The 14,987-nt window shown below is 41.7% G+C and overlaps 1 protein-coding gene and 1 long non-coding RNA gene across 2 annotated transcripts in view; one reads left to right on the forward strand and one right to left on the reverse strand.

Moving 5' to 3' along the window:
- Positions 1-4,916: 4,916 nt before the first annotated feature.
- LOC149320717 (uncharacterized) lies at positions 4,917-6,086 on the reverse strand. Its single transcript, XR_016279484.1, has 2 exons — positions 5,349-6,086; positions 4,917-5,230 (listed from the first exon to the last, which is right to left on the reverse strand). It is a non-coding gene; the product is annotated as an uncharacterized LOC149320717 (long non-coding RNA).
- A 297-nt stretch (positions 6,087-6,383) lies between these two features.
- The window catches only part of LOC149320718 (alpha-2-macroglobulin-like), an 83,335-nt gene continuing 74,731 nt past the window's right edge, over positions 6,384-14,987 (forward strand). The window contains exons 1-2 of the mRNA XM_089502632.1: positions 6,384-6,490; positions 12,331-12,514. Of these exons, the coding sequence (XP_089358758.1) occupies positions 6,399-6,490; positions 12,331-12,514 (276 nt within the window). The 5' untranslated portion in view covers positions 6,384-6,398. The remainder of the gene's footprint in view (positions 6,491-12,330; positions 12,515-14,987) is intronic.

The following is a 14,987-nucleotide window of genomic DNA, read 5'->3' on the forward strand; positions in this document are numbered from 1 at the left end:
TGGCTGAAAACTGTTACACTCCAAAGGGTTGGTTGCTCTGCAGCAGTCTGGAGATGAAACGGGCCAAAGTCGCGGAAAAGGCACTGAAATAGAGCCAGGTGTGAAAATCACACAAAAAGCTCTGAAAAGTCCCCTTTTTCGTGTGAAAGTCGTGAAATTGGCAACACTGGCTCTGACATAGGGGTTTATCACACACGGGAGGCTAAGTGCCCAAATCCTGTGCAGAAACTGGATCTAAATTCTGGGAATATCCTGCAAATTTGAGATCGTTTACAGACATATCGGGGCATTGAGCATTAATCCAACATTAACCTGCACCGATCCATCCAAGTGAACAAAATCGGCCACTTTTTACTTTCGGGATTTTCCTGTGTTGTTCCCGGCCTGCCTGCACTGTTTCCGGCCTGTCTTCTCCATTCCCGGCCTGCCTCCTCCATCCCCATCCTCGTCCGTCCTCGTCGTCCTCCGTTCTTGGCCTGCCTCCTCCATCTTCGGTGTCCTCCGTCTCCGCCGTCCTCTGTCCCCAGCCTGTCTGCAACATCCCTGACATCCTCCCCATTTCCAAGCCTTCATCCTCCTGCCTCGTTCCCCACTGGGTGAGCTTGGGTGGGTCACACTCTCTCAGCCTCAGGGGAAGAGAAGGGCAAACCTCCTCTGAAGAAGTCTTGCCCCCCCTCCACCCCCAAATTCCCATGCCAGGCTGCCCTGGCTGTTGTTTAGGTCACAGATGATTGATGGGAGATTTTAAAGTGGCGCTACTAGTGGGAACGAAAGCGATTACATTGGGGTAAGGAAAAGATCTGGTGTCGTAATGGGAGCAAGGGACCTTTTGGAATCGATTTCCAACACGCAGCAAAGCCGAATCGGAAATCGCTTTAAAGTGCAAGTGGGAATGGGCCCCTAGATAATTAAACAGGCCAGAGGAATATTGGCTGAATGAGTAAGGGTAGTGGTTTGAGTGTCGGACTACAGCTTTGGAGACCAGGGTTCGAATGCCGGCTTGGCCATGTAAACCCACTGGGAGACCCTGGGCAAGTCACAGTCTCTCAGCCTCAGAGGATGGTGTTTCTATTTAGTCCACATCTAATCAGTTTGCTAATCAAAATATCATGGGAGACTTTATCAAATGCTTTGCTGCGCTTCAGTGGCATGTCTGAGCCTCAAACGGGAAGACAACATTTCTAGTTACAGTTTAGAGCCTCAGTGCAAATCAAAGGGCAGCCTTTCTCAACCTGGGCATAGGGATGCCATATCCCGGTGGCCCCCGGGACAAACCCGCTTTTGGGGCCCCCCTGCCTGCCCCGGTCCAGTTCCCCCCAACCCCAGCCTTTGTCCCGGCTCCGGGCCCCCGCTCATGCGGCCATTGCTGTGGCCGCTATTGTGGCTGGCCGCCAACCCACCTCCTCCTCCTCCTCTTCTTGGGCAGCACCGCCCTCCTGCTCCTCGCCAGCGCCGCCACTGCGGCGCCACCCGTGGTGGGGCTTTCCCGCCCGCGCGTGGGGCTATGACAGAGGAGCTCGTCCCCTTGGGCCAGCCAGCCATTGGCCAGCTGGCCAAAGGAGACGGGCTCCTCTTCCCTTGCGCGTGCTGCCCCGGATGCAGCATGGGCCAGCGGCAGCGCGCGCGCATCCCCCACTTGCGTGCCCTCGCACGGAGCTTCCCAAGGAGCCCTTGCGCCGAGGAGGAGGGGGAGGATGAAGAGGAGGAGATGGGAGGATGAAGAGGAGGAGATGGGGAGGATGAAGAGGAGGAGATGGGGAGGATGAAGAGGAGGAGATAGGGAGGATGAAGAGGAGGAGGAGGTGGAAAAGTGAGTCAGTGGCCATTTCAGGTCTGCCTTGGGTTTGTGTTTTTTTTAATTACAGTAATTTTTAAAAATATAAAATACTTATTTTTTGTTTTTTATTTTATTAATTTTTATTATTGCTTTTTTATTTTATTTCATTTATTTTTATGATTGCTTGTTTTTATTTTATTTTATTAATTTTATTGCTTGTTTTTATATTATTTTATTAATTTTTATTATTGCTTTTTTATTTTATTTTATTTCATTGATTTTTATTATTGCTTTTTTATTTTATTTTATTTCATTGATTTTTATTATTGCTTGTTTTTTATTTTATTACATTAATTTTTATTATTAAATATATACAACCCTGCCTTGTTTTGTTTTTTTCATTATTTTTTATTATTAAATATATACAAGTACATTTTCTGTGTATTTATGGCGCTTTGAATGCTAACAAGTCTGCCTTTCTTGGACAATTATAGTGATGATGATGGTGGTGGTGGTGATATTGATATCAACAAGCCTGTGAGGCACGGCCAATGTAACTTGCTGTGATTTTTACAAACTCATGCACAGTGAAGAAAGCCACAGTCCCTTGCCCAAGTACACACTTCTGAGAAGTACAGTTGAACCCGAAGGCAAGTACATTTCTGCTATCTGTCTAGCAATAATGCCAAAATGTCCTCCATTTTGATCATGCCTAAAAAACATGCATTTATATTAACATTTTAAAAAAACCCTCAATTTTTTTGCGTATCCTCCATTTTTATAAAATGTGTCCTATGTTTGAAAATGTTGCCCTACATTTGTCCTACATTTGTCCCAGTTTGGAGGTCCTGACTTATGGCAACCCTGGGAGAAGCCCAAACAGGTGAGCACCAGTGGCTGCAGTGAGCTGGTTGCAGCCAAGGATAAGATGAAGGATGGGGTGGCCCATCCCTGCCAGAGGCTATGGTAGATGAAAGGAGGCAGCTGGAGTTGTGCTAGGCAGCTTGGGCTGGATGGGGAGTACGGTAAGGTGGTCACTTTCACAGGGGTCCCGTGTACCTAACCCCAGCGAATGTGGAGGGTCTACTGGTTTGTTTGTTTTTGAATATTAAAAGGATATGTAGTGTCAATTACTTTTAAATGACTGACTGAATTTTTTAAAAAAAATCACTGCCAGTCCAGTCAGCTTCTGTATACTAAGGACAGGTTAGAAGCTTATCTTTCAACTCAGGCAGCAAATTGCCTTGGGATGTCCTTGCTAAATATGTGCTTTTAGCAAGATCGATTGGGAATCAAACCACCCCCTCCTTCCCGGAAGCTGCTTGTGCAATGCAGAGAAGAAGGGATGAGAACACAAATGGAACTAATTTCATCCAACAAATATTGGAAAAGCTGGGTGATGCAACTGGGAGTCACGTAATGTGTTAGCGATTCATCTACATGTGTACTGTAAATTGCAGAGAAGCATACAAACCCATATGTACACACACTTCAGGGACATAGCACATACCTTGCCTGGCCTCCGAGTTACAAAGATGCCTGATTTAAGCCTGGACTTTGTGATTTGTGGCTTGTGCTGGTTTGTGATTTGTGCTGGCTTTATTGACTGAACTTTCAGTGGACATTCTGTAACAGGCAGAGTTTTGTTTCCACCCACACAGAGGGAGTAGGCCTGAGCCTTGGACAATCTGGCCACTGGACTACTATCTTGTACTGTGGTAGTCGAGCAATGGGCAGCTGCCAGGGGCAGAACATCAAGGCCAGCCTAAAGTGAGTGGGGCCGTGCCTTGAGTTGTCCAAAACTGTGTTTCTTTTTGTGCCTGTGTCTCAGGAGCAGTGGCATAGATATTAAAGTGAACAAATACAAAATGAAATACACAATACACTAGACTGCAGCACTTGAGAGCCAACCTAGTGTAGGGTTTTGCCATTTCCTGTCTAGTCTGTTCTTTTATAGGCCTGTCACCTCATCCTCATACCCACAACTATTGCAATTCTGTTGGTATTCATACATCCAGCAGCTAATTCATATCTATATAGGTCTGTTCCTAGGGCCTTCTTTCCATGCATCTGATGAAGTAGACTTATGTCTACAAAAACTCATGCTACAACATATTTTGCACAGTTAGAAGATTATCGCACGGGCTTTCCTCCCGACCGCAGAGCAGTCTGAAACTTTGGGGAATTTTTTTTAGATCGGGTGTTATCACTCGCCTCCGTGCTCAGACCAGAGGCATTGCGACCCGATCTTAGCCATCCCGTCACCAATCCGTCCTAATCCTGTCATTCACAAAGGACTTTGGGGAGATCTGGAGCTGGGCGGAAAGCCTGTGCAATAATCTTCTTAGTCTCAAAGGTGCTACAAGATCCCTTTACACTCTAACATTCCAGACTAACACTGCTTTTGAATTCTAAACACATAGTTTGTCAGCCAGATACAAAGTACAATTAGAACCTGCAGTTTCTGTGTTCTTGAAACCATTGCATAACATCATGTCCAAAGCTAGGGTTCCACTTTTTCAGCTGCTTTCAAAATGTCCCAGTTCCTCTCTCTTCCTCCCACTTTCCCCCTTTGTCTTCAGCTTCTTTCAGTTGCTGCAAACTGACTTCAAAGTACAAAAATAGTTTGCACACAATGAAATCTTGCCCATCGCAAGAGACTGAGGCAAAAGCGAACTGCTTTATCCTCTCCTTTCTTGTGTTCTTCCCCATTAACAGTCACAAAAATGGCCCCTTTTATTGCCGGGGGAAGCAGCTGCAGGCTTCCAATTTAGAACATGTTCTCAATTAAAATACAAGTTCCCATAGCTACTCTTTTTTTAAATAAAAATATCCAGTTTCTTCATGGAAAAAAACAAAACGACAGTCACTAGGGTTGGTGTCACTAGGCATCACTAGGGTTGGTGTCACCAGTTGGTGTGGTAACTCATAGTGTCACACACACACCCATTGATATTTTCCCATACCACACCATATAGAATACTTACTAATGTTTTTTCTACTGTTACTCATAAATCATGATTCCCATATATCACTGAATGTAATGGCAATAGTTGTGACTACCTGTAAACAACTAGCAAATGTAAAAAAAAAACCATCTAGAGGTAGCTGTGTTGGCCATATAGCAAATCCAATAACATCCAAACAATAATAACTTTATCAGACCAACCAAAATGCACAATTACATGTTGCAAGCTTTCGAAGTCACACTGGCTTCTTTATCAGGCAAACAGGGAAAAAAAATTGAAGATGTTAGCCTCAGGCCTGCATTTTCTGTTTCTGATTTTAGTTCGGATGGTAGGGAGAGTTCTCTGCAGTCTGGCACCTCCACCTTTGGCCATGCCGTCCCTGGGAGATTTTCAAAGTCAAGGAAATTTAATGTCCTTTTGCAACTCAAAGAAGGTACTTCCTTGGAATCCAGCATGTCTCTTTTCTTTGTGAAGCCACAGGCTCCTATGTAGGTAGAGAACACATAATTTCTCAAGAAGTCTTCATGTTTTGCATCAGGAAAACTTTAGGTGGTGTAGTGGTAAAGCATGCCAATCAGTGCCAGTTAGAAAAAATGCTTTACCTTTGTTGGAGGCAGAAGCCTCAGATGGCAAGGTCACAGTGCGCTGGCTCTCTCTTGAGGATCCCCTGTGACAGCTAAAATGCGGTATCTTGAAATCCAAAAAAGCCACTCTTTCTGAAAGAAAGAAGTTGGTAGCATGAGCTTTCATAAACTTGACCCTACTTCCTCAGAAAGAACTACTGAGGAAGTAGGCTCAAGTTTACAAGAGCTCATGTTACCAACTTATTTATTTCAGTTTCTCTTAAAGGTGCTACAAGATCCCTTTGAAGACTGATTTTCCAGACCTAGGTCTTTGAAAGTTTCATGTGGTTAAAGTTAAAATCTGGTAAGACGTTTTAAAGAAAATTTTAAAATAATAATTAAAACATATTAATTTTAAAAAGTTGAAGCCTTGAACCCTTTCCTTTCTCCTCCCTCTGAGCATTGCTCCACTCACTCCATCTCTTCCGTTGATCACTAATGGAAGGGACGCAGGTGAACGACACATCCTGTTTCTACGCAAAGGTAGATATTTGGAGAGCAATAGTGTCACCCCACACTTAGGATGTCACCTGGTGCGATCCACACCCCTCACACACCCCGTATGACGCTCCTGATCACTCATCCCTTTTGCCATCTTAACCAGACTCTGGTGTTGCTTGGCCACATGTGTCCCACTTTTCATCTGTGAGATGCCAGGGAGCAGGAGACTTTTCCGCCAGATTCTTGTTGTCCTGCTGGGACAGACTGCAGCACAGACCGTTCCAATAGAAGCCTGTGCCTGGCTTGCATAAACACCGTCAATGACCTCTTTTCTTTTTTCCCCTTGTTTGCTTGCCAGGCAACCTTCTGTGTGCTTTTGGTGACTCAAGAGTGTCCAGCTTCTTCTCTCTGTTGTCCCACTAAAGTCCCAGTCTCCCCCCCCCCCCCACCCCTCTGTGTGAGAGTTATCTCATTTGCCTTGAAGGTTGTTTACAGAGAACCAGTATAAAAGGGTTGGTGACTGAGAGAGCAACCTGAGGTGCAACAAAACCAGCTCCTCGCATCTCTGCCTGACAGCTCCTGTTGACCATGGGGCAAAGCTGGTTCCTTGGGGGTCCTAGCATCTTTCTCCTGCTCCTGTTCCTCCTTCCTGGGAGTACTTGGGCATCTACCGCAGAACCGTAAGCTGATTCCTGGAGGGTCTCAACCTCCACCACTTTCTTCTCCTTGTTTCTTGCAAAATCCAATCCTACTGCTTTTCCTAGAGGTGGGGATCCTCTGGCCCCTTGCACCACATGCAGTCCCCAGGCCATTTTCTTTGGCCTACAGGCCCCCTCCAGTCCCCATTAGGCTGCATCTGCACTGCAGAAGTAATCCAGTTTGATACTGCTTTAATTGCCACAGCTCAATGCTGCGGAATCCCGGGGTTTGTAGTTTTGTGGGATATTTAGCCTTCTCTGTCCAAGTGTTCTGGTGCCACAACAAATGACACATCCCAGAATTCCATAGCATTAAGCCGTGGCAATTAAAGCAGTATCCAAGTGCACCAATTCTGCAGTGCAGATTCAGTCCTAGTTATTTATTGTGGTAAAGAGGTTTCTGGTCCAGAGGGACTTTAGGCTTAATCTTGTGATTTTTTTTTTTTTAATAGTGTTCATCGCATGTTTGAAGTGAGTTTCCTTAAGATAGACCTGGCTGCCAAACTTAATATCTCTTATATATTAATTCTCTTAAAGAATGAATTTGAAATGATTAATGAAAGACTACAACCAAGGTCCAAAACACACTGCAGAAGTAATCCAGTTTGAGACCGCTTTAACTGCCCTGACTCAATGCTAGGGAATTCTGGGAACTGTAGTTTTGTGAGATATTTAGCCTTCTCTGTCAAAGAGCTCTGGTGCCACAATAAACTACAATTCCCAGGAATCCCCAGCCAGTTAAAGCGGTCTCAAATTGGATTATTTCTGCAGTATTTTGGACCTTTGATGACCATCAAAACCATTCTGTCAAATGTTGAAGTGTTTAGCGTGATTTTTTTCCAGGTAACGGCATTATTTGAACTCATGACTTCCCTGCTTTTGTTTGGCCATGCTATTAGGCCAGCCAGCTCACGCAGCTGAGCCATGCTGCCATGGAATGCGTCTACACTGTAGAAATAATACAGTTTGACACCACTTTAACTGTCATGGTGCCTTCCTATGGAATCATGGGATTTATTGTTTTACTAGTTATTTTGCCTTCTCTGCTTATGTGCTGGTGCCTCACAAAACTACAAATCCCAAGATTCTGTAGCCATGGTAGTTAAAGTGGTGTCAAACTGCATTATTCCTACAGTGTAGATGCACCCATTAAAATTTTGTTCATCTTTTCTTCTTTCCTCCCAGGAGAACAGGGAGACACAATTGTGAAATTTTCTGCCACAAGTGCCAAAATAACTTGGTTGGACCAGCTTACTATATACTTTTTATCTTTGGGTTGAGGAAATGCCAATTTCTGCTTTCCCTCAGGCAGCAAAAATGTCTTGAGCCTGCTGTGTCTTTCAGGTCCGAAACACACTGCAGAAATAATCCAGTTTGAGACCACTTTAACTGCTCTGACTCAGTGCTAGGGAATTCTGGAATTGTAATGTATTGTGGCACTAGAGCAAACTGTCTCAAGTTTATCACACTGGGGCTAATTTAGGCATTAAAGAGAGATTAAGCGCATTTAAATAATCCCACAAATAAAGCGAAAATAGTAATTGTGCATATGAATATTACACGCAATTGCGCAAATAAAGTGATATCCGAAATGCATTGTTGCTGAAATCCTGAAAGTAAAAAGATGTGCATTAACGCTTCTTTGTGACCGCTTTAATGGCGGGTTTTGTGCAACGTCGTGTGGAATCACTTGACATAATTATGTGATTTTTCCAGGATATTCATGGGATAAATTCCTGATCGCCTTCGTGTGGTAAACTCCAGAGTAGGCTAAACATCTCACAAAACTACAATTCCCCAAATTCCTTAGTGTGGAGCCAGGGCAGTTAAAGTGATTTCAAACTGGATTATTTCTGCAGTGTGTTTTAGACTCAAATTCCGTTTTCTAGAAGCAAAACCAAAAGGGCCTCCTATAATTTATTGGGATATCATGGTAGATGCTTTTAAAAACTGGCAAGATTCCCTAACATTGAGCCATGGTAGTTGAAGTGGTACCAAACTACATTATTGCCGCAGTGTGGATGCACCTGAAGTCATTTTATTGCTGCAACGAAAGAGGCATTTCGAGAGGAACTTTTCCATGCTATGTGCTCATTCCTCTGATAGGGTTCCATATACCTCAAAAAAGCATTGAAAAGTAACCGAAAAATAAATAAAGTCACACAGTGGTTTGCTCCTTTTTGAAAACACTGCAGTGAAGGACAACAATGAATTAAAACAAGAAGGAGATCTGTAACCTTTTAAAGGTTAACAGGTTTTATTTGGCCTAAATTCTTTGGACTTAAGCCCACTTCCTCAGCAGCCTCTAAGGAAGCAGGCTGAAGTCCAGGAAAACTTTGTCCAAATAAAACATGTGTGGGTCCAGCTGCAAGAAATGAACACACAAATGCTGCCTCCTCACATTTTCCCCCCCAAATTATTTTTTATTCAACATCCCAAAAGAAAAATAGCATAGACACGCAAACACACAAGCATTAACACACACAAAAACACACATTGGGCGCACTTCCCCTGATCCCCTTTAAAAGAAAATGACTTCCCATTTCTCTCAGACTGGATTCCTTAACTCCTTTTTAATGTACTTTTTCTGTGTTTTTAATTGTACTGTTTTTTAATGTTGTGAAGCCGCTCTGAGTCCCAGTTCTGAGAAAAGAGCGGGATACTAATAAATATAACAACAACAACAACAACAACAACAACAACAACAACACAATTCCCAGGATTCTCTAGCACCAAAAATTAATAGTAATAATAGTAATAAATACTTAATAATTAATAAATTATGCCTAGAACATTAATAAACACTGTAGGAAAGAAATGTACTAGCAAAATTGCTGATACAAAATATGAAGAAATTGAAAGCACTAATTTTTATAGTTAAAGGATAGAGCTATTGCAGTTAAAGAGGTCTCAGACTGGATTATTTCTGCAGTGTGTTTTGCACCTAAGAAATATTTCTATGCTTATTCCCCCTTCTTACCATCTATTATTCAACTTACCCTTAGAAAATCAGCATTTGCATCTTAAAATGATTTAAATTCTCAGCATCAGTATATCTATAATACAGGTATCCCCTCTTCTTTTTTGCAAATTCCACAAAAGGTTTCCATATTTTTAATAATAATAATAATATAGATTTATTTGTATCCCGCCCAATCTGGGTGGCTAACAGCAGTAAAAAAAATACAATACAGAAAATACAATAAGATACAAATAATCCCTTCCCAATCCCCTGACCAATACTTAAACAAAACAAAATCAATAAACAATGCAAATACAGTAGCAATCAGATGAAAATATAAAAGCATTACAAATCAATGAAGTTTATAAATAATCCCTTTCCCAGTCCCTCAACACAGGTTCAGATCAAAACAATACTTAACAAATTAAATATCAACATAACATAGTACCCAAAAGACGAAAAGGAAAAAAGAAAAATATACCAAATATTTATGAAAGATTTTATTAAGTTCCCCCTTTCCAAGTTCGTTAATTCATCTAGCTCAGTCAGTTCCATCATCCTCTCCACACAATCCTTTTGTTTTTGCTTTTGTTGTGTACCTTCAAATCATTTTTGACCTATCTATGGTGAACCTATAGTAAGGTTTTCTTTGCACGTTTCTTCACAAGAAATTTGCTGTTGCCATCCTCTGAGGCTGAGAGAGTGTGACTTGTCCAAGATCACCCAGTGGGTGTTTATGGTCAAGTGGGGAATCGAACCCTGATCACCCGTTCCATAAATGTGTGTTTATGTGTGTTGTGTGCCTTTAAGTCATTTCCAGCTTATACCAACCCTAAGGCAACCTATCATGGGTTTTTCTTGGCAAGATTTGTTCAGAGGAGGTTTGCCATTGCCTCCCCTGAGGCTGAGATAGTGTGACTTGCCCCCAAGATCACCCAGGGGATTTCTGGGATTCGAACCCAGCTCTCCAGAGTCGCAGTCCAACACTCAAACCGCTGTGCAACACTTTCTCCCCACTTCTGCAACCATATAATTTATCAAATGCCTGTTTTCCCTTTCACTTTTATCTTCTTAAGTTAATCATATTCAGTAAATACATTTCAGGCCTTCTCACCATTTTAGTGGGTTTTAGTATAGGACAAAGACACCATTCAAATATAAAATATAAAACCACAAAACCAAGACAAACTGCTGACCAAGCATTCAAATTATTGGCTAGAGAAACAGCATTTTGCAAGATAACTAGTTATCTAAAACTCTAATAATTAGACCTACGGTGCAACATAATTCCGGGGTCCACTATCAGATTGCACTATCAAATGCTGGCGAAACATCAGGAAGAAAATCTTCTAGAATATGGCCACATAGCCCGAAAAACCCACAAAAAAAATTAATATATCTTCATTATTGATAACATAATCCAATCGGTAAACCAATCAGTTAAAATAGTATCTTCAGAGACAGTGGAGTTTATCACACAAAGGAGATTGGGAGTTCATCCCATGAATATCCTGGAAAAATCACGTAATTACATATAACGATTTTATAAGACTCACACAAAACTCGCCATTACATTGGTCGCTAAGAAGCATTACTGCGCATATTTTTACTTTTGGGATATCAGCGACAATGCATTTCCGATATCACTTTGTTTGTGCAATTGCGTGTGATAATAATTCACTCATTTACTCGCCATTTTCTCTTTGTTTGCGGGATGCTTATATGTGTTTTAATTTCTCTTTAATGCCAAAATCAGCCCCAGTGTGATAAACTCCAATATCTGCTTTTACCCGTAAGTTTCAAGTAACCACATTATCTTTTCTCAAAGATTCAATTATTTTCATTCCTCCGCAGACACCAGCTTTGCTCCTACACAAAAGAATGATACAAATTATTTAATTAAACATCATTGTTTTCCTTTACAAAAAGCAACAGTAAACTGTTGGTGTTTCCCCTCTATTTCTGTAGAGATTTTTTTGCCAAAATTCATTTACTAAAAGGCATAGTAAAAAATGATTGACAGTTATTTTTTAGATAGATAGAAATATAGACAGAATAATAATAATAATAATAATAATAATAATAATAATAAATAGCTAGATAGAAAATTAATAAATACTGTAGGAAAGAATTGTCCTAGAAAAATTACTGATACAAGAAAAAAGAAAGTTAAAATGATATAAAATTAATAGTAATAATAACAATAATATTATATATGAATAATTAATAAATTATAGGTAGAAAATTAATAAATACTGCAGGAAGGAAATGTCCTATAAGAATTACTAATAAAAGATATGAAGAAATTGAAATGATTGATTTTTATTATTAAAGAATATGGAAAATACTTGTTAAAATTACTGTAAAGAAATCAGTTTGAATAAAAAAAGATATATTTTTAAACACTAGTGCCTCATTCCCACTGGGCATATAAACCGACTTATCTTGCTGCAAGTGGGCTTCGGATCAAGTATTCGAATTGTATTCGAATCACGGTTATCGGTCCCATTAGCAACAGGAGCATACAGATTTGGCTTTTAGTAGCTCATGTTTCATTCCCATTTGCATTTCTCCAATGTATTTTGACGCGGATTTATTTTTTCCCCGTTCTCATTGCGTCTTAAAACTTGTTTTTCTTGTTTTTGTTTTGGGTTGAGCAGTCAGTCGATCAATGGCTTAGGTTAAATTATTTCCACGCACCAAGCCTGGCTCCAACCACAGCAAATCAAATGAATGCTATATATGTTATATGTTATATGCTTGGACACAGATCTCCCAGGTCCCAGTACATTACCCTTTTATCATGATACCGTCCCAGCTCTCTCATCACTCCCTGCTCCCTTTTTCTTCCTCCAAACAGGCAATACGTGGTGTTGGTGCCCTTTCTGATCCACACTGAGATAACTGAGAAGATCTGCGTCCAACTGAGCCACCTCAATGAGTCTGTGACCCTGAGCATCACGCTGGACTATGGAGGCCATAATGAGAGCCTGGTCAGAACTGTGGTGACGAAGACAGATGACTTCCAGTGCATCCCATTTATGGTAAGAGTCTTCAATCAGGCATTGCACCAAAGAAAATCAGAATTGCAGTTCCTAGCAACAGAAGTGACTTGAACAACTGATAGTTTGTGATGACCCTATAGCCAAGTACTGCATCACCCAAAATCCACGAAACAGAAATGCACATTATACATGTTGCAAGCTTTTACACCTTTTCTCTGGCATGGCTTTTAACACTTTGCCTGATGAAGATGCAAGTGGAGCTTAGTAAGCTTGCAACATGTATTTTGTGCATTTTGGTTGAAATATTTTCATAGTTCCTGATATTCTTATTTTTTCCATCTCTTCCTCTTTTTTCCTATCCAAACTGCAGCTTCCAGCAATTAAAAAAAAAGCATGACAGTGTTGATTCTTAGACCAAAACAGTGTTCAAAATGCAGTGTATTTTCAGGCTGAACATATTTTTTCTTTAAGTTGTGTGTGTTTTGTGTGATCCTATCCTAGTTGTGTGCCTTCAAGTAATTTCCAACTTATAGAGACTCAGAGTTTATCACATGAAGGAGATTGGGTGTTAAGCCATGAATATCCCAGAATAATCGCATAATTACGCAAAACGATTTCACACGACATCACACAAAACCTGACATTAACGTGGTCACAAAGGCGCGTTACAGACCACCGGAAAGCGGCGGTCTGCCTGCACCATCATTAGCGGCAGCGAGAAGCCCCAGTGGCCAAACCGCGAGGCTTCTCGCTGCCGCTAAGAAGAAGCACCAAATACTAGGGTTAGGGGCATGAAGAAGTCACGCCCCTTCCTAATCCTAGTACGCGTTCCGTGCGTACTATATGCCCGTCTGTAACGGGCAAAAAAAACATTAATGCACATCTTTTTACTTTCGGGATTTCAGCGACAATGCATTTCTGATATCACTTTATTTGTGCAATTGCGTGCGATATTCACCATTCACCATTTTCACTTTATTTGCGGGATGCTTTAAATGTGCTTTAATCTCTGTTTAATGCCTAAATTAGCCCCAGTGTGATAAACATCTAAGGTGATCCTATCCTGGGGTTTTCTTGGCAAGGTTTCTTTGAGGGACGTTTGCCATTGCCTTCTTCTGAGGCTGAGAGAGTGTGACTTGCCCAAGGACACATGAGCCTAATTCCCACTTACCTCTTGATTTACTTCCTGCACCGAGTCCTGAAACCAGTTGAGCAAATAGCATGGTTCCCACTATGTTTGCACTGGTTTCAAGAATCAGTGCAGGAAGCGACAGCCGCGACTTCCCCACCATGCCTCCCTCTGTCCTCCTGGCCATACTGGGGGTGGAGGAAAGGCCAGGGTGGAAGGAGAAAGGTAGGTGGGAGGACTGAGGCACACCGGGGCGGAAGGAGAGAGGCAGGCCAGGAGGACTGAGGATGGAACAGGCATGGAGGCCGGGGAAGCTGCTGCTAATGGGAACCAGGACAGATACAAATCCGATCCGTATCTTCCTGGTTCCCACTTGGGCTGAATCTGAATTGATTTATTTCCAAATAAATCAGTTCAGTCCAAAAAACACTGCGCATGGCGTAGTGGCTTGAGTATTATTGGACTATGACTGTGGAGATTAGAGTTCAAATCCAGGCTTGGCCGTGACACCCACTGGGTGACCCGGGCCAGGCCAGTCTCAGACAATGGCAATGGCAAACCCTTTCTGAAAAAATATGTCAAGAAAACCCCATAGGGAGGCCATAAATTGGAAACAACTTGAAGGTACACAACAACAACAACAAATGCGACTTAGATCCAGGCTATCTGACAGATTGTATGTCCCAATATGAGGTCACCCGGACCTTGAGATCCACAAGAGAGGCCCCTGTCTTGCTGTCCTTCTGATTGCATAGGAATTTTTTAAACTATCGAAACAAGACTTTTAATCTAAAGCCTTTATACAGAAGGCTGTAAGTGCTTACACTGTATTCTTACTTGTGGCCTCATTCCCACTACATAATAAACTGGTTTGCAAGCGGATCTAACCAGTTTAAATGGCCCTGCGCTGATTCCCTGATGTGGTTTGTGCAGGGCCCCCCAGCGCTAAACCCATAGAAAGCGCTTCTTCCAGATCGGCTGAATTACCCATTTTTGCAATGAATCAAATCAGTGCTAGTGCGAACGAGTTGTGGATCTGAATCAGTTCCCTGTGGCACAGTCAGTCCTGTGACACGACCTCATGTTGAATCGATTCACTGATGAATGCGAATGCGAAGTGGATTAAATTGAAACGGGTAAAGTTTGATCGCTGCTCGAATAGCGTGAATGTCTATTCGGTGCTAAATTGCTTCATCGATTTGACTCAAGAACCGGTTTATTTTGTAGAGGTCTTTGAAATCTTTTTAGAGTATGTGTTTAATATGGTTAACAGTTTAATTTGGTTTTAATGCTGACTTTTTCTATACTTCTAACTGTAATCTTTTAAATGTATAAGCCATGCATGAGAACCAGTACTATATGTAGTACATGTAGTTGTTTGAG

This window comes from Sceloporus occidentalis, unplaced genomic scaffold (genome assembly GCF_023333645.1).
Source record: "Sceloporus occidentalis isolate IW3139 unplaced genomic scaffold, rSceOcc1.0.p SCAF_1, whole genome shotgun sequence".
Classification (NCBI taxonomy): domain Eukaryota; kingdom Metazoa; phylum Chordata; class Lepidosauria; order Squamata; family Phrynosomatidae; genus Sceloporus; species Sceloporus occidentalis.